Source organism: Aspergillus nomiae, assembly GCF_001204775.2.
Source record: "Aspergillus nomiae NRRL 13137 chromosome Unknown contig00109, whole genome shotgun sequence".
In the NCBI taxonomy this organism is placed as follows: Eukaryota; Fungi; Ascomycota; class Eurotiomycetes; order Eurotiales; family Aspergillaceae; genus Aspergillus; species Aspergillus nomiae.
In genome coordinates this window covers 1-19,429 of record NW_015378164.1, presented here as the reverse complement: position 1 = coordinate 19,429, position 19,429 = coordinate 1, and the positions used below count along the sequence as shown (strand labels likewise).

The 19,429-nt window shown below is 49.4% G+C and overlaps 5 protein-coding genes across 5 annotated transcripts; 4 read left to right on the top strand and 1 right to left on the bottom strand.

Annotated features, from left to right (window-relative positions):
* Positions 1-58: 58 nt before the first annotated feature.
* Positions 59-2,940, top strand: ANOM_006474 (secretory pathway Sec39 family protein; the record flags this gene model as incomplete). Its single annotated transcript, XM_015551730.1, has 3 exons — positions 59-1,592; positions 1,643-1,796; positions 1,854-2,940. 3 exons carry the CDS (start codon positions 59-61, stop codon positions 2,938-2,940), a joined length of 2,775 nt encoding a protein of 924 aa, XP_015407518.1.
* Positions 2,941-4,199: 1,259 nt separating this feature from the next.
* ANOM_006473 (MAP kinase kinase (Mkk2)) lies at positions 4,200-8,750 on the bottom strand (the record flags this gene model as incomplete). Its single annotated transcript, XM_015551729.1, has 6 exons — positions 4,200-4,329; positions 4,385-4,754; positions 4,811-5,102; positions 5,193-5,613; positions 5,669-5,954; positions 8,609-8,750. 6 exons carry the CDS (start codon positions 8,748-8,750, stop codon positions 4,200-4,202), a joined length of 1,641 nt encoding a protein of 546 aa, XP_015407525.1.
* Positions 8,751-11,215: 2,465 nt separating this feature from the next.
* ANOM_006472 (GPI anchored serine-rich protein) lies at positions 11,216-11,926 on the top strand (the record flags this gene model as incomplete). The annotated part of the gene is made up of 2 exons (XM_015551728.1): positions 11,216-11,760; positions 11,818-11,926. 2 exons carry the CDS (start codon positions 11,216-11,218, stop codon positions 11,924-11,926), a joined length of 654 nt encoding a protein of 217 aa, XP_015407524.1.
* Positions 11,927-15,004: 3,078 nt separating this feature from the next.
* ANOM_006471 (uncharacterized protein) lies at positions 15,005-15,742 on the top strand (the record flags this gene model as incomplete). The annotated part of the gene is made up of 1 exon (XM_015551727.1): positions 15,005-15,742. One exon carries the CDS (start codon positions 15,005-15,007, stop codon positions 15,740-15,742), a length of 738 nt encoding a protein of 245 aa, XP_015407523.1.
* Positions 15,743-17,472: 1,730 nt separating this feature from the next.
* On the top strand, positions 17,473-19,399 carry ANOM_006470 (DnaJ and TPR domain protein; the record flags this gene model as incomplete). The annotated part of the gene is made up of 3 exons (XM_015551726.1): positions 17,473-18,046; positions 18,118-18,195; positions 18,249-19,399. The coding sequence occupies 3 exons, from the start codon at positions 17,473-17,475 to the stop codon at positions 19,397-19,399; spliced, it is 1,803 nt and encodes a 600-aa protein (XP_015407522.1).
* Between the last annotated feature and the right edge of the window lie 30 nt (positions 19,400-19,429).

Sequence of the window (19,429 nt, the reverse complement as noted above, 5' to 3'; positions counted from 1 at the left end):
ACCACATCACCCTCTTTATTTTCCCCCATTCCCCGGCGAAAGAGCCGCTGATTGACGCATGGCGATTTCTGGTCGACGATCCGGTGCTCATGCGATTCTTCTAGCCACCCATCTTTGTGTTACTGGGAATGTCTCCCGCTTACCACAGCTACACGCCCAGTTTCCAGCCTACCTTCCTCTTGACCGGATACTTCGCATCATCTTGACCTTTCTGCCGGAAAGCACAGCGCCCCAGTCTTACACGCCAGTCCTTCAGGAGCTTTTAGATGGCCATTCATCGCAACCAGACGGTGACGATATCGATGTTTCCCCAGTCGACAATTTCTCGGAGGCTGCTGCCAAGAAACGAGTACGGACGCTTCGTTTACTCCCACTAAAGTACCACGACGACGAAGACAGTCAAGATCCAGCCGACCTTTTAACTCAATTCCTCATACATCGGGCATACCGTATAGATCTGGAAACTGCCCTTCAACCCCTTATACTTGAACTTCTTTTACCGTTCTACCAGCGCTTACCGACCGTGCGGACATGGTTAATCTCTAGCTTACTACCGCTGCTCCGACTTAACTACGAATACTATCCCAGTCAGGATGAAACATTCTCTCTGGATGTTTTAGAGACGATGGACAGCCACACCGCGATCAATGTACTTCTCTCGATGACGGGCGCTCAGAAGAACAGCATGGATCTAGTGAACAACTTACGCGGACTACTTGGCCCGTGGATGTACGGGAGTAACCGATCGAAAAGGCGTAGACTCAATCAGGCTGCGGAGGCCAATTCCATCTCTCTTCCTCAGGTTAACACCCAACAGCATGATAAGAATACCTCCGGATGGCAATACGTGAACGAATGGCTGCTGGCGCGCAGTCTAGTAGATCATGAGAGCACTGTGAATGCATTCCTTAATTGGAATGGTCCAGAGGATGTGGACCTTGGAGGCTTTGAGGAAGAAGACCAAAAATATGACCGCGATGTGTCGAAGGACCTGAATCTTCGATATGGTCAATCAGGGCTTGCCGTTATCTACACAACTTCCGATACAAGCAAGTCTTGTCTGGAAGGCTCAGTCAAAGTTCTGACTCGGGTTGCTGAGCTGTTGAGCCTTGAGGATCACTTATTTATCTCACCTAACAGCTCGGTATTTCCCTCGGTGACGTTTGATGCATCTCAAATCTCTTCGTCATCGAGGGTGTCCCTTCTGCAGAACGCTTTGTTGGTGGCATCAAATCCACTAACATACCCTTCCGCCTCCTCTATATCGTTCCTCAGCGCTATTCTCCTCTCCATCAAGACGTTGGCCGAACTCGGACATCCGATTACATGCAGGACAGCTGCCAATATCTGCCTTCATAGTAACCAAGATACGCAAGTACAAGAATTGCGGAACATTGTCTCATCTATTGTAAGACAAACAAAACTTAGCCATGACTGGCGGGACGTTCGCCAGCAGATTCTCTGGCTGCAGCATTGGGGATCAGACAAAATAGAAGGAAATGAAAGCAATTTACCCTGTCATGGCCTCTTTTGGAGGGTCTCACGAGATGTGGTAGAGGCAGAGATCTTGAAGGCATTGCTAGAGTTCAAAGGTAAGCAAACACTATCCCATCTTTCATAATGTGGGGACTAATCAGTGTAGAATACAACTTGGCCGTTGATATCTATATAAATTCCAAAACTGCCCTTAGCTCAGCCCAAGTCGAAGAAGCCGTCAAGGAGGCCATTTTCACCACTTACGATAACGCTAGCAATGGAAACAGAACTAGGGGAGGCATGAAGCGAGCGTACGACATGTAAGACTTGATCCAAATGAGCGTCAGATCGACCAAGGAGCTAACTATTATCCGCAGCTTGCAAGCCTTCCAGCCACACTTTCCAGAGTCCGTCTCCTTCAAAGAGATTCGTGCCCTCATATCAGCAACACATGCTCTATCTTTCTACTCCCTAACTCTGCAACATGGTGTTCCCTTTCAACCTGTCAGTATCCGTGTGCACCCCGATCCTATTTCCTTGATCGAGAAAGTGCTTGATCAAAACTCAAAGGCCTATACGAAGGTCGATGATCTTCTTGCGATCGGAAGAAATCTGGTCGCGGCTGGTTTTTCCACTCGCCTCTCCGATAGCGACGACCTAGATCTTCCGTCTACTTCCGAGGAGGATGCCGTCGTCACAGCTGAGCGACGTATTATGTCACTCGCAATTTCATCAGCTCTCTCTTCCAATGATTTCGGTACCGCATATTCTTACATCCTCACGCGTCTCACTCCTCCATCTCTCCTATCCACCTCCTCGCCCCTTACAAACCCAGCCGTAAGGGATGACATTTCCTGGCGTGCTGTCTACAATGCTGGCCGGTACCGCGATCCTACGCTATCCTCATCTGCCAACCTCCAAGCCCAAATAACCCAACTCTCCCAGCGAATGGAACTTCTTTCTCTTGCCCTGATCCTCGTCCCCTCTCCCGACCCACTGCCTGAGATCCTCGGCGCCTGGCGACGGTGCGATGAGGAGATGAACGGCCTTCGCACGCGCGAAGCCGAAGAGGAAGAAGTATGGGACACCAAGGGGGACAACCTCTCATCAGTCCCTGGTGGCTTCGGACCAACAGATAGCGAACAGGACGCATACGAAACAAAGAAACAACACGCTCGACGTGCTCGAGCCCATCACGACCGTCTCAACGCCGAAGAAGCCCCCATGGGCCTCTTCGAAGTTGCCCGAGGCGCCGCGCTAGCCCTCCACAAGAACGCATTCCCGCTCAGCGGCAGCGCCGCTACCACCGACCAGCAACCGACGTCATCATCTCACGCTCGCGGGTCCAGCGAGGACTCCGCTGAAGAGAGGGTGCGTAAGCGAGATGTGGTCAGTAACATGGTGACAGGCGGTTTAGTCAGTGGTATCGGATGGGTCTTAGGTGCTCAACCGGTGAATCGCTAAACCATACGCACCGAATTTTCATGATGAGTACGATGATGGTTTATCTGGCGGATCCTTCTATAATGCTTCCATTATGTGATATCCTATACAAGCGGCTTTGCGCGGTGTTTCTAGCAATCTATCCTAATTATCAAAATACATATTATCCATATAAAGCAATCATGGACCTAGTGAACAATGACTTCCTGAATATCGAAGCGACCCACATAGAACTTGGATATATTTCAAATATTGGGCCTTTGTATATGAGTGTATATATTTCCGCTAGAGTGCGACCTGCAAAAACAACCAGGACCAAATCTTACGTCAGATTCAGCCCTGAAAACGCTGGCCATGGACTAAGAAATCCTTTTCTTTTTTTCTTATTTGATTATTGTATTCTTCCAAGTAACTCCATCAGCACTAGTTAAGCCCCGTTTCTGACTTGATTGTAGGTAGAAATCAATAGCCCTTTGGGTTAAGTAGACGTTGATTTTGGTCTATTTTTGGCCAGAATGCATGAGGTGAAGCAAGTCCCAGTATATATATATATATATACCTTGTTAGTTGCCTGATTACTTTGGCTACATAGAATAATCGGTGAAAGATCTAATGAATGAGATGGAACAGTTACGACAAAAATGCTGTTGATGATATTCTGCGCGACTTCCTGTATGGATTATAATCTGCCGATATACAGAGGATTGTGTCCATCTCACAGTTGCTATGCTCTTGGATGACAGAATCAAAACAAAATCAATGACAAGCCTATACAATATGTATGTGCTGAAGAAGAGATGAGGCCCGGAGAAAATATGAGATGGTATGAAAATAAAGACAAAACACCTAAATAACAACTTCTCCCATTCGTGTCGCAAGGGAAGCAGCAAGAAAACAAGGGATGAAACCGGGAAGCGTCAGCGCCGCTGACCGCTGGCAGGTTTTGTGCAAAGACCTCGGCTGGCGACAAAATCGAGGTTACGAGGGCGGATACAACTGCCCGTGATAAATGGATCAGCAAAATAAAAGAAAGACATGCATGATCAGGTAAAAAATCAATCCCAACTCCATGAGTCCAGTAACGATAGACGTTGCAATGCGGTAAATGAGCGTCGTCATAATCACAAATCGTATGCTTTTGACAACCTGGTCAACCAACGGCCAGCCACTGGTAAGCGTAAGAAGGGACCGTAAAGATGCGATATATTATGATGGAGAGTAGCAATTAGATGCATGGAGGGAGGTTGTTGCAAAGGAATGAGTGCTGCTGCGGAGAAAGTCTAGTTGTCCCAACCCCACACCTGTCGCACGAAGTTCGCCATGTTGACTTTTTTGTTTTTCATGTCCAGCATCCAAGGATGATCCAGCATCCGCCATGGAGTCGCTCTTCGTGGAGGCTCTTTCTCGAGGCTAGGAAAGTTAGGTTCACCGCGCGGGCAATGCAAACGCAGATGGGGTCACATACCAGCATTCTATAAAGTACTTGAAGCTATCAGACCAGCGAATACCGTTATCCGGCTCATCCTTCAACTTAGGAATCGGTTGGCGAACGATGTATGTAAGGAGGTCGATTAACCCAGCGCGGGGCTGCATTTCGGTTCCATCGGCCGGGAAGGGGAAGCGATGCTGGGCAACTTCAAGTAGCGTTACGCCTAGAGACCAGACGTCCGAAGTAATCGTATAAGATTGACCGGTGATCCGTTCGGGGGCCATGTAATAGGAGGTGCCGATGAACGTATTGGCATCGCCCTTGGTGCCGAACTCTCCACTAACGCCGAAATCACATAGCTTGACCTGTCCGTTGCGGCATAAGAGAATATTGGACGGTTTGATATCTGTGTTCTTGTCAGTGCATGAGTTACATTGATCACTGAGAGTAAATCGAACATACCTCGATGGATAATCTTTCTACTGTGCAGATATGTTAAACCGTTCAATACGCCTTCTGCGACCTTACCCAGCACTTTCTCTCCTGTTCGACCCCCTAGTTTCTTTACTTCTTTGTAGATACTGTCTAGACTGCCCCCCTCACAGAACTCCATCGCGATCGAAATTGTGCCGGTAGACTTGTCCATGAATGCACCGTAATACCGACAGATATGTTCTGACGCACAGTCCTTGTTGAAGTTGAGTTCCCGAACAATCTGTTTTTTCACATCTGGGTTGGGGTCGGTTGTGATAATCTATAACAATCGCACAGTTAGTGATGAGTGGAAATAGAGCATGAAGGTTGAAACCCCCTCTGAAAGAGTAAGAAAGTATATTAAACCCACCTTCAACGCGAAGACGGTCTTTCCTTCCTTGAGCTTGCAACGAGTGACCGCACCTCCTGCACCCTCACCCAGACTGCCCAACTCCACGATCTTCTTCTGTTCACTGGCCGCGAGCCAGCCTTCATCATCCAAATCGTCAACGTCTAGTGGCCTGCCCTTTTCTAAGCTCAGCTTGTCGAGATCTGGAACCAATCCATTTACGCTGTTGTCACGCTCCATCTGCACACCCCCTTCCCGATCGGAGTAAACCGAGCTAATGGCAGAAGATGGATCCGGAGTGCTCCCCTGTGGTTGCCGAAGACCCATGGCGAACGACAACGCCGAGTAGTTTGATGATGAAGCGGATGCCGGGCCACTGGCCTTTCCATCCAAATAGTTGAAGCTACCTGACCGCGAGTGTCCGTTCGGTTCGTTCAACCCACTGGTGGCTAGAGGCGGGGGAGCTGGGCGACCATTGACTTGTTGGATATTCTTACTGCTGCCCATCGGGGTCGCAAGTCGCAGTTGCGGGGGCGCCGGGCGGGTGGACGGGCGCTGGAGCTGTGGCACTTCGGGGGCTAGAGCGGGCGCGGGACGGGCGCGGAGCCGGTATACCGTTACCGGTTACGGGACGAGCGTTGGGTGACGGGGGAATCCCCAAGGTGAGCTTTGGGGGTCGGGGACCATTGCTGTTGTTGCGATTACCCGGCACGGGCGGTTTGAGGAGGGAACCGCGGGTGTCGACATGGCGAGATTGTCTTGCCTCTCCCCGGGCAAGAACAACTCGTTTGGGTCAGCCAAGGTAGCCAGATCGGCGGTATTTGATTTAGACACCTTGAAAGAAAAAAAAGAATGAAGAGTCAAGAGATAGTGAGAGAGAAAGTAACAGGATGATTGGTATAATGAGAAGTTGGACGCTCGGAAGAACGACCGTGGGGCTGAACACGCGGCAAGGCGACTGCGATAAGAGGGGTTGGTTTTCGTTGATCGAGCGACAGAAGAGCGAGTGCGCGAGGAAGAGGAGGGGAAATGTAAGCTGAAGTTCTTTAAATAATGAGAATTGAAATCCAAAGCAAACAAGCGAATGTTTGATTAGACGCGAGACAACAAAGATCTCGACTCCAGGACGAAGAGAAGGTCGTTTAGTATGTAAGATAAGTAGTCGTAGTGGGAGGACCGTAGTCGGAGTCCAGGGAGGAAGAAAAAAAAGGGAAGAAAGGAAGAAAGAAGAGAACAGACGAAGGGATGGAGGATGGAACGCAGATGATGACGGTCGGAAAGCGTTTCAATTAATATGATTATGAGGAGAAGAGCGAGAGTGTGAGCGAAAAAAGCCGGATTGGAGTCAAGGATTCAAATGGGGCCCGTTTGGTCAAGTTGTTAGTCCGTCAGTCAATCACAAAGTGGCTAAAAAAGGCTCGTCGGCGGTTGGACTCAAAGATTGTAACTCTTGACCTTTTTGCACCTTCATTCAGCTAATAATATTCCACGGTTCATCCCTCTCTGGGATTAGTGCCAATCATAAGGCTCCGCCAGTGGAACACTCGGACAGACGATGTTGACTTGACTCGGTGGAACCAGTCGGTTTCAAAAGGCGCCTAAAGACCGTTCTTTATTTGATACTTGGGTCTTGGTGCTTGTTCAGCGGCCCTGCGTTCCCTCAGATGCTATTATTATATGCTATCAACCTTGTTAGTTCAGGGACTGACTCCATTTTGAGCATAGAAGCAATTTTTAGGTCCCAGAGTTCTGTCCGTGTGGTTTGTATCTGAGATCCATCTGTCTGTCGGTTCCCCTTCGTAGCGTGATCTGGTTCCTGAACCCTCAGGCATTTGTTTTTAGGCATCCATGAACAGGCGCCCCAAAAAAGGAAGGAAAGAAAAAAAAGAATCTGTCTACATACCACGGAACCACATTCAATACTGGGTATCTGATCCGAATTTACTCCAGCAGAAACAAAAGAGGAAATGCTGTGTAGAGTCCTGGGTAAAAATAAAAATCAATTAATTAAATTTCCTCTAATCAAAATTTCCTAAATTAACCACAAAAATAGATGCGACTCTTGAGATTCCTCCGCAGTTAGTGTGCAGGAAGAAGCCTGTCGGTTTCTATTTCCGTTCGGTAATAGACTAAATTAAGACCAATCTAGTATCTTTGTGTTCATTTTAGTCTCACTTTCAAACAACTGCATGGCCAATGTTTTACATCACCCCCCACTTTTCTGATGAAATGCTTGTTAACTTGAAATCGTAACCGAACTTGACCAGGAATTTTTATCATTATGATTAGCTTCCAAATTAAGTGACGCACTATCCGGTTCCGAAGAACCATCCATAATAGCTTCACATCAGTATACAATACGTAGTAGTAGTAGTTTTCATGACCTGGTCTACTCAGACGAATCGCATGACTAATAACAGTCTGACTAGTCCAGAGGATGACCAGTACTTTTGCATCGAAGATACCTCACAGGAGAAATTGAACGCGTCAGCCAATGTACGGAGCAGACGCATAGACCTCTCCTCTGTGAGCCAAGAGCACGTGCTTCATGTCGGCAGATGATCGATTAAATGCATACTTCTGCATATCCATCAATATCCAAGCTTTCAGCCCTGTGACGGTGAGCTTGTTCAAGACCAACTCAACTCCAGACTTATCCACTGAATCTGACATCATATAGCCACTATTAGCTCATGCCCAAGCTCCCGTACGCCACAATGACCGAGAGAGACGGGAAAAGCACGGAAGCACTGGACAATATGGCAATAAGACTGATTCGTCGTGCATCTCGAGTCCGACCCACCACCATGCTTAAAATAGCCTTTCCCCATAAGTGCACCGCCATACAAGATGGAGAAGCGTCATAATAATAGCAGTGACGCTGAATTGGAAGTAGTTCATAGCATCCGTGCAGGCCCCGAGGAAAAATCATGGTCCGGTGATGATGTAAAGGGACTTATCGTAATCGTATTCTGGTCAATATCGGTCATAACACCACCATTATCGCGGAATTCCATATGTTGCCTCGTTTAGACAATTCACGAACTAACTCAATGCGTCTGAGTGGGGTCTGCTCCGGTTATCGTCTCTATTACATTGCCATGTTCTCTACATTTTTGTTGGTCATCGTTAGAGAGAAGACATTATAAACACGACAAGTACAAACGAGAAAATGCGTCCAAAGCAGAAAGAACCCCTCTTGGTAGACGCGCGGCGATGGACGATCCTCAACAAGAAAACCCCACCGGATCACCCGGTTTCCTGTGATGATGGGAAACAATGAGCGGGAAACGGCGACTCGGGCACCGACTTAGCACCGCTGTCTGTTCGTGCGCTTCTCTGTGCGGCGTGCGCATCGTCTCGGGCACTGACTATGGGGTTTCCAATCTATATGATACATAGCACTCATTTAATTCTGCTCGTCATGCTCCACGAACCTTCGGGGTTCAAGGACGAGATTAGGAGACGTGAGACTCGCAACTTGAAAACCGGGGTAGCGGCTTGGAAGCCATGGCTGTCCGAACTGTCTACGCCCGGGGTAGAACGCGCGTATCGAGAGTGCGGACTGCCGTGAATCATTGAACCTTTCCCCTGTTGATCGGTGGAGCCCTGAACCCAATTAACCGCCTTATGTTGTGCGAACGGGTGAACACACCAATATGTTTTCTCCAAACCCGTCCATAGAGTCTGCGCAATCTTTGAGGATTGATTCTTCTCGGTTACCTGGCTGCAACGGGATTATGCCAGATGATATCCTTCCGTTGAGAGATTGACAATCAACCTATCACTGGTTCTAGTTTCGAGCAGGCCCCCCCCTGAACTGTGGACATTCTGCAGAAAGATGAACACCCCTTTCTTTAACGATTATCCAGAAGACAGGAGTCCTAAAAAAGAAGCTCATGAACTCCCTGGGTGGTTTGTACCCACAAAATATTCCGGAGAAGGTTCGGAGTGCAATAGGTTTTTCAATAGTTTGATAACTCTACCAGACTCTATTCCTTGTCGACAATCATGTCTCAGCGTTCTCAGGCCCAGAAGGCTTCTCATAGCTTATGTCTAGGTTTTGATGGCGCAATCACTCCAATTCTAGGTGCCGAGAGAAAACCAAATTGTGTCTCGCGTGAACATATGGGATCCTCTCGAACCACGACTAATCGATTCGGTACTATAAAAAAAGTTCCTATTATTGCTATGATTGACATTATACAACGCGAATATCGACTAGCTAGGCGAGGCCCGACCAGGGGTGTAGGTAAACAAATCCTTGTATAACCGAGTGCACAACACTCTCTTTCACTCCTTGGCAGTCTTAGCATTTAATAAGCAATTAATGACGCTGCCCAGGGTTGTAAACGAATCATAGTACGACTAACTGCCCTCTGTCACTGGCTGCAACGCTCTCCTTCCCTTTTTGGCAGTCCTTAGCGTTTAATAAGCAATTAATGACGCCGGCCAGGGTCTAGTCAAGCAAAATCAGCCAAGCTTCCTTCATGTAATTAACAGGGCTGAGTAGATACATCGGCTGCGTTTCTAGACCGTCGACAAGGACAGGGATGAGATGAAGAATCTGCACTCGGAGAAACACGATCGTGTGGCGAGAACAATGGATGTCGGTCCCCTGTTCGGAGATTTTACATGTGCGTGATCCTTGAGGATTGCGAACGGAACCGGCCGTCAGCACTTTGTACATGCAGTCAGGGCACCATTGGTCAAATGATACTAAAAAATTGATTGGAACCCTGTTTCCTGAGTCTTGTGACTTTGATGGATAACGGATATAGACTCTTTCCGCATAGTTGATGGTTACAAAAAGAATCGAAAATTTTCTTCTCAAAAATTGATCATTTCTGTAGCAACTTACTAAGTTACTACCTCACATTGAGAAAAAATAATCGAGATAAAAATGGTACGTAGCAGAGACAGGGGTTAGTGGGGCGGACCCACTGGGACTTGGGCCTTGAATATTCAAGTCATTGGCCCATGAGTGGAGCCCAAGAGCCACAGCGGGCTGTTGGCGACTTGAAGAAGTGGAGCCTGGAGTCAGGAACGGATCTCTGTACGGGACCCTGATTGGCTTGACCCGAAACCTGAAACATCTATCGGGAGTTGTTCAACGTCCTTGTGGCTTGGCCGATGAAAATACCCTTCCCCTGAAATTGCCCCAGGATGCATGGATGTATCACGCAAGGATTGTTTGGGCGCAGGGCTAATTTCCGGACGGGGGGTTTTTGGGTTCCATGCCGCTAGCGGGATTGGATGTTACAATGACAATTGTGTAACGGCAACACAATCTCGGAATCCCGAGTCTTTCATATTCTACGTTCTACTAGTACAGAGGAGGAGGGTTTATGTGTCTGGGATAAAAATACTCGGGTATTACAGTCCAGTAAATAGTTTATGATGATCTTTTGCCATTCGTGAGTATAACTGAATCCAGTAAGTGAGCGACAGATCATCGGTGCGCTGAACTGAACCCAAGCAGTGGAAAGCATTGACTGGAACCCAGCTGTGGCAGCGAAGCTAATCACAAAACTAGTCCATTACTAGTTCACTAGTAGTGGTTCTTTGCGACGGCCACATCCGCCAACCATGGTGCGTCAAGCCGCCATCCCACGAGCCCCATGAGGATGGCGGCCCCATTCACTCATCTATTGGGTTTAGTCGAGGGTGTCTTGTTTCTCCTGGAGAGAAACACACCGCATTACCGTTCACCAATTGATAGAGTAACGCCAGCATCTGCAGCGCTCTCCACCCGCCTGCAGTCCCCCTCTCCCCTTTTCGTCCCTGAGACGATCTCCAGGTTAATCTCCCGGTTCATACAAAGCCTCCAGACTCCCCCGTCCGTTCCTTCGTTTTGTTTCAATCCGTTCCTTCTCTCAAGTCCAAACTTCCTGCTTGAAGCATATCAACTTTTTGACTTCGGTCAGCCATTCTTTTTACCAACCAACTATCCACACTCTCTTTTTAGCCCACCGCTAAACAACACCAATCAATCAACCTTGACGGTTAGATTTCTCTCGTACAAACAAAAACCTACAGTCAACATGCGTTTCTCTGCTGCCACCGTTGCTCTCTTCGCCGGCCTTGTTGCCGCCCTCCCTAACGGCGAGGTCCACACTGTCTACCAGACTGAGGATGTGACCATCACCTCTTGCGCTCCCACCGTCACCGACTGCCCCGGCCGTCAGACCTCCACCCCTGAGGGTGTTGAGCCGATCGCCACTCCCACTGGTATCACCACTGAGGAGACCCCCGTTGCCCAGACCTCCTCTGCTGAGGTTCCTCCCGTTGAGGAGACCACCCCCGCTGTTCCTCCTGCCGTCCCTACCAGCAGCTCCCCTGTTATCCCCTCTCAGGGCCCCAGCAGCAGCGGCAGCGTCCCCGCTGTTCCTTCCAGCAGCAGCCCCGTCATCCCTCAGCCTCCTCAGCAGCCTAGCCAGGGCACCACCGTCATCGCTGTGACCACCTGCATTCCCACCGTCACCTACTCGACCATCACCGGCCCCGCTGGCACTCCCACCGGTGTCTCCCCCGGCAAGAGCTCTTCCGTCCCCGTGATCGGAACCCCTGCCCCCAGCGGCGGTGCTACGTAAGTTTTCCTTCACTTCCAAACCTGAAGACAACCACCAACTAACCACGCTCCCAGCCCCTCTTCTTCCGGCCCTAACCCTCTCTTCACCGGTGCTGCCAACACCCTCGGCCAGTCCTTCGGTCTTGCCGGTGCCGCCGCTGCTGCCGCTTTCTTCCTTGCCTAAATTCCCTTCTTGTCCATAGTGTAGCCCCGATTCACTCGTGAGTCCGGCTCCGCTGCAGGCGGGGGAATCTAGTAATGGACGTTCTATGTGAATGATACCAGAGTTGGACGGGGTTTGTCTTTAGTTTTGGGTGTGATTTGGGGGAGAGTTAATACCATTTGACTTCATATGCTTCATATTTCACATATTATTTATACCTCATTTTTCTTTTTTTCTGTATTACTCTTCTTGGCTTGGCTTCTGGACTGCTTCGAAGATATGGAGCAGTTTGGTCGCTGTTTACGATTTAATGTAAACCATGACGCTTTGACAACTTTTTATCACTTAAAGTACCCTCGATTACTGTAGCCACAAACTCGAGCAATCCCAGTGCAACCCCTACGACAGTATACTCAGTTTCCAGAATCCTCAATCCTCATTCTATACAAACCCCAGTATCCCAGACCCCAAACCCTCCGCCTACGCGAGATCGCCAAACCAACAGGAGTACCCAACCTTCCCCAGATTCGCTTCAGCCCCCAATCAGCCTCTCGACCGCTGCGTCTCATTACACATGCCAAGGACCCGCCTGTCGCAGATCGGAATCTACCAGGGATGAGATGAGATGTCGGTTTCCGATTCCAATCTGGGGGCGCAGGTTTCGAGTTGATTACTGTGGGAAGTGGCCTCCGACATGACACATTATATTATTTTTTTTTTTCTTTCTTCTTTTCTTTTTGAAGGGATTGGGAAGGTACCTGGCAATGAGTTATGGGAGATGTTGGAAAATAAGTGCACTGATTGACACGGGATGAATTAGTATTACCTATATAGGGAATTGTATTTTGGTAGGTAGTACCAAGGTAAGGTCCATGAATCTGTACTACTCTAACGAGAGGTATGGAGCACTAGGTAGTGTGTAGTGGTTTTTCGGGATATTGCCGAATCACAATATACCGGGTTCGATATCAACATGAAACAAGACAAAAAAAAAAGCAAAGTAAATGGATATGTATAATTAGATATCATTGTTGCATAGTACTAACCCATGTCCAATAATGCATGGAGTAATATCCCTCGAACGCACCAATGCACGATCATGGCGCGATCAGAGGGCCAAGTGAGGCAGTCGAATCGACGCGCGGCGTGCGTGCTCGCTCGGGTTCCCACTCGACGGTCACTAGTGATAATAATAATAGGTACCAGACCAGGATTATACTATACTATAAAACTGTGCTAATGGGTGTATGTCCATACTTATGTGGTCTTACCACTCATGGATGTTTAATATGCGTAACTAGCATGTCTACACCCGTGATGGTCGAGTTGGATATGGCGTCCGGCTGTGACGGAATAATACTTTGTCACTGGAGGGTCGCCGGGACGACGTTTTTGTTGAGGTTGCTGGGTGCTGTAGTTAGTGGTCATGACTTAACTATACAAAGTGTGGTTTACAAAGTGTAGTTGGGTCGAATCTACGGTCAAGCCGCTAGTTTCAAACTTTTTGCATCCCCCGTTCTGTGTACATGCACACAGTACATAACATACCCAGTTCTATTTACGCGTTGTACATTCTTATGCCGTGGAACTGCCAGCCTTACGGGCCAAGGCGGGAGGGAGAAATAAAGGAAGGTGAGAAAAAGGAAAAAAAAAAAAATCGAGTCTGTCTGGATATACCTCAGCGCATTATCTACTGCCAGCGACATACTGTGTACATTCTAGAAGGTCACGGAAGGAGATCAAGAGTGATCTTCGTGGTCTCGCTAAAGATTTCCTGTTGCAAATACACTGCCCGATCTAGAGAATTTTAGTGCCCCGATTTGGTGGACTACTGCGTATATGTATGGGGAATGCGCCGTCTTGTTGGTATCCAAGTGCAGATATGCCTTCTATCGCAACCGGTTGAGATCTAACCGAGAAAGACCAATAATCATAATAAATGAATCAAGAGGGGGGAGAACTAGTTAACTAGTAGAATTATTTTAAGTAATATCTGCGGTAATCCGGCAGCGAACCATGGATGATGAGGCATGGCGCGGCGATGACAAAGAGCGGCCGTGGCAGTGTTTGATGTTCGTTTGGTCGCCCCAAGGCTTTGCTCTTCCCTCTCCTGCTGACCGACTGAAAGAAGCTAACTAACTAATTTCCACCCGATATTCTCTAGGCTATGGGATGTTTCCACTTGGACCCTTCCCTCCTCTTGGAGGTGCTTTTCTTTGCTCGGCGCGGAGAAAAGGGACGTGGTGGCGATAATTGAACCCTCCCAACTTAATCCAATTCCCCCCATTTTTTCCAGGGACTGGCTTTGATCCGTTTCTTTTTGGATCATTCTTACTGGCCAGCGTATATTTTTTGTTTACTTGCCGGAGTATACCGAATCCTCGGCATGAAACTCGACCCCAAATCCCTATCCGCGCTACTAAGTCAGTTTGGGTATTTTGTAGAATCCTGCAGGGCATAATCAAAGGGCAGGGGACGCCTTCTGCGGTGTCAACTGTACTTTTCCCAGTCTGACATGTTTGATCGACCACTGGAAGAGAAGCCCCGAGATGGAGAATCGGCATCTAGGGTGCCTTAGCCTGAGGGCCCCCATCACCAGATCCCGAGGAGAGGGCTGAATCCACTTATGGATCCTGGATGCATGGGGCGGCGCAGAAGTGTTGGTTTAGTTGTGCTGTTCTCTCTGTTGGACGAAGCCCGCAAAGGACTCGAAGCTGCATAAAGCACCGCCTCAACGCATTGTCCGACGTTGGACCAGGTGTGACCATATAAGTTGAATAGGGCAACCTGTCTCGCAGGGGTCTGCTTGATTGAACCTAAATGCTTTCTTGAACGTCTTCTGTTGCCAAATACGCATTTTGTGTGTGGCGATCCACTTGGCCCTTCCGTTAATCGTCGTATTCATCGCTTTTTTTGGAATCTTGCCTCCACGACTTCGTACTCGGCCGTGCCACTTGTCCTAGGCAGGGGCCCGGGTATGATCTAGTATAATAATATAGTTACGAAAGCGGCCAGTCCTTACTCCTCGATCTTTTTGTTCCTTTCGCCTGTTACCGTTCCCCAGATCGACAACGGCTTATGCTCACCCTCGCCGTCCAAATGGACCAAATAGACCTGTCGTCCTTAGAAGGCCCGCCTGTCATTCACCGGCCTCATTCCACGAATCCTTACTCGGGCGTACCCAGTATACAGTTAGATTATTCAGCATTACCACTGGAAGCATTCGATGGCCTGCCAAGCCATCCTCCACGGCCAGCCTCCGCTGAGCCGGTGCCGTCGTCCCGACAGAAGTCGCCTAGTATAGCACCTGGCGTGAACTGGCACCGTCGTGAACGAGGCAATATGCAGCATCCAGCAAACTTAACACCCGGGAATGGCATTCGCCAAGGTGCCTCTGAACGAAGAATCGATTGCTCCACTGCGCGCCGCCCCATCTCTCATCCGGGCCACTCCTCTCCTCTGGGCCTATTCAACCCGCATCCTAGAGTAGAAAGGCCTATTCGCGTGCAAAGCGCCTCGCCATCCCACCAACTTATCTGGCTCGATGAACAAAATATCTGGGTGCGAGCAGAGATCACCATCTCAACGAATTTCCCTGGCCAAGTGCCCACACTGACTCACTCTCGCTCGATGGACACATACTTGACGAATAATGGCGAGCGGGACGCAGACATCCCCTCCTCTCCGCCACCCCCATATGAACAGCATGTATTCGATCAGCTGATAGCGTCGCGGCGGGTGAGCCGGGGAGAGCCTTCGTCGCGAATGGCCGCGCACGATTCAATGTGGACGGCCGTGGCGGGCCGGAGGGCACATCGGGCCCCTTTTGGCAACTGAGCAGCATTATATACGCTCCAACAGACGTTTCGAACTCTAAGCCACCAGTGTCGGCTCACCGCATCACGGCTTATATCGACGAGCGTCAGTCAGTTTGCAATAATTCCCTGGCCCTGCGAACAAGGGATTTAGCAGCTGGGATGACAGAGATTGCGCTTATATCAGGGGTACTGACGGCGCATTCCTGCTTGTTAGTGATTTCACCTGGCTTGGCTCACAACGAAGCTTTGCTAGCGACAAATATCTTCGTCACTACCTCTGTCAATCACCTGAAGACAGCTCTTGCCATACTCAAGAGGCAGAGTGAGTCTTATATGCAGACGGCGATCGCCCGACCTTGACTGTGACGAAGAGGGCCCGTTCTGTGCCAAGATAAAGTTTACGGAACGTTGTATATACTACGCTTGTACTATAATCGACCGCACCGCCCCATTCATACTTACACGGGGGTTTTACTTTATTCACTGACCTGGCGAACAAGTGAGTCGACAGTGGACCAGATGGCACGCGACTACCACGTGGCGATCATTGCGTTCCGGCCCGCCAGTTCTCTGTCCCAACAGGTTGTAGATTGGGAACCGAAAAGGCGGATCTGCAAGATGACCAAGGGACGAGACAGGAAAAGAGGCGGGCGAGTCGCCTAGAAATTTGCCTGCAACGTCAGAAGGCGTCGGGAGAAGTGGACCTCAGGTTAACGCGAGACGAGTAACACTCGAGGCCACACTGGAAAACCGAGGGGGTGGGCCGCATTTGGCTGGCACGGCTGATCGGGGAAGAAGTCGGCGGTACTTCGTGTGTAAAACAAAAACCGTACTGAGTACGGAGTATAGGGAAGATAGTTTGCTATGGAAACGACCAAGCGTCATGCATAGGATTTGGTGTTATAATTGGTTTCTGGCGTACGGATTGGCGGAGTGGATCTGATCCTAGTTGTTGGCGGCTCGGGGATAATAATCATTCTTCCCTCTCTGGTCTCGTTTTTGTTGGATTAGGTAGCCATGAGAGGATCCTTTTTCTGTTTTAGTGCCTGCCGGGCAGAAGATCGTAAAGGATTGACTGGACTGGACTCAAGAGGAGCGACCGTTACTGGCGATGCAGTCGTGAGACGTTTCTTTTCGACAGGCGAACGATCGATGGGATTCGACGACAAGCTGCACGCTAGGCGGAGTTCGTCACCTTCGATCACCAGCCTCCATGATTTTTTTTCCCAAGTGGAGGGAGAGGAATCCCCAAATAAATAAGTCTACACTAAGGGAAAAGATATTACTACCTATATAGTTGAATTGATCACTCGAGCAATCGCCAGCCTCACTTTTCGCACCTTTTCCTTCTTCTCTCAACTCCTCGACCATTGTCCAGTTGAACCCAACGACCATTTCTCTCCTCTCCGACGAGACACCAACATACGAGAATATTATGACTGCGCCATTGTCATCATGACCGAACTCTTTGTCTAGACTTGGGTTGATTTCTTTGTCAAAATCGGGTTGTGTGATTCAGCGGGTATTGATCGTTTTCTTGTGAATCTTCTTGCGACCGAGATTCTTTTTATATACTGTTTGTTTTGCTTTTTTAATTTTTTTTTTTTTTTTTTCTTTTTTTTTTTTTTTTCTTTCTCTCGCTTTCTTCCGCCCCGGAAGAAAGAGAAAAAGAAAAAAAAAGAATTGATATCAAACTCTGAACTTCCACCGCCTTCGTTGCAATTCGATCGGCCACGACCAATCAGAGCGATGGTTCTTCCGCAACTTTTCTCTCGTCACAAATCGAAGAGATCCAAATCCAAGCAAATTCAGCATCCGGATCTCTCAACTCTGACTCCGAATCCGACACCGGTCTCTTCTTCTTCTTCTTCTCCTCCTCCGCCACCTCCTAGAGTCTCTCCGTCGTCGCCTCCAGCCTCTTCTTCTCCCCGTCATTCTTATAGTACCCGGAAAAACCCTCCACCCCCTCCACCGTACCAACCCACTGCTGCGGCGACTGCTCCTCCTCAACCGAATCTTCCACGCAAATCCTCGACTCGTCCGGCCCACAGTCGGTCGTCGTCCACTCCTTCACACTCCAAATCCTGTCACCGTCCAACACATTCCTCTGCTACGGCTAAGGGCAGTTTCTCTTCTTCCGCTTCACGCCCTACTTTCTCCCGTGCTTCGACCGTTCACCGGTTCAAGAAGCACGATCCCGATCTTCATCCGTTAAATCTTCCCCCCGACGAGCTACGTCGCCTATCAGCCATGGCTGCTGCTGCTGACCGGAGCTCGATGGACATCGACAGCAATGACCCTCGTCTGTCGTCGTCCGCTAACGGTGTGAACGGAACGCATACCGAAAAGAGCCCTACCCCCCTCCTCATAGATCAAATGGAACGACCGCTGAAGCGGATTCCTTTAAGTTGGCGGGAAATAAGTTCTTCAAGGACCGTAATTATGCTCGGGCTATTGAAGAGTTCAGCAAAGGTGAGCGCTCTTCTGCGACGGTCTCATTGTTACTTCTGCTGACAAACTTTTAGCCGTTGAGATTAACCCTAATTCTTCCGTGTACCTGTCCAACCGGGCGGCGGCGCACATGGCCGCCCATCAGTATATAAATGCTCTCGAAGACTGCGAACGGGCTCTTGAGCTTGATCCGTCCAACGCTAAGATTCAGTATCGTCTGGCCCGTATCCTCACTAGCCTGGGCCGCCCTTCAGAGGCACTTAATGTCCTCTCTCGCACGGACCCTCCCGCCTCGGCGACCGACCGTGCGCCTGCTGAGAAGATGATTCGTTTCGTGACACAAGCGGAAGAGACCCTGGCTCAGGAACGGGGAGTGTCGATGGCTCTGTTCTGTCTGGACCAGGCGAGAGCGCTCCTGGGCAATGGCGTTAAGGAGCCCCGCAAGTGGACCTTGATGACTGCGGAAGCACAGCTGAAGATGGCAAACGAGAATTCGTTTGCAAAGGCACAGGATATTGCCATGAACATGCTTCGACAAAACAACCAAGATCCTGATGCTCTGATGATCCGTGCCCGTGCATTTTACGGTCTGGGAGAGACGGAACAGGCGCTGAAAACTCTTAAAATCTGTATCAGCTTGGATCCTGATATGAAGTCGGCTATCAAACTACTTCGTACCGTTCAGAAGTTGATGCGCACGAAGGAGGAGGGTAATAATGCCTTCAAGGCCAAGGATTACCGCAAGGCTATCGACCTCTGGTCGCAGGCTTTGGAGGTAGACCCGACCAACAAGGACATGAACGCAAAGATCCTACAGAATCGTGCCCAGGCACACATCAACCTGAAGGAATACGATAACGCAGTCAACGACTGCACGGAGGCCCTGCGGTTGGATCCGTCGTATGTCAAGGCACAGAAGATACGTGCCAAGGCCCACGGCGGTGCTGGCAACTGGGAAGAAGCAGTGCGCGATTACAAGGCCGTGGCAGAATCCAACCCCACCGAAAAGGGTATCCAGGAAGAGATTCGCAAGGCCGAATTTGAGCTCAAGAAGGCCCAGCGGAAGGATTACTACAAGATCTTGGGTGTGTCGAAGGATGCTTCCGACCATGAGATCAAGAAGCCTACCGCAAGCTGGCCATCCAGTACCACCCGGATAAGAACCGTGATGATCCTCAAGGTGATGAGAAGTTCAAGGAGATCGGAGAGGCTTATGAGACCCTGATCGATTCCCAGTATGTCCCCTTCTGTCTTT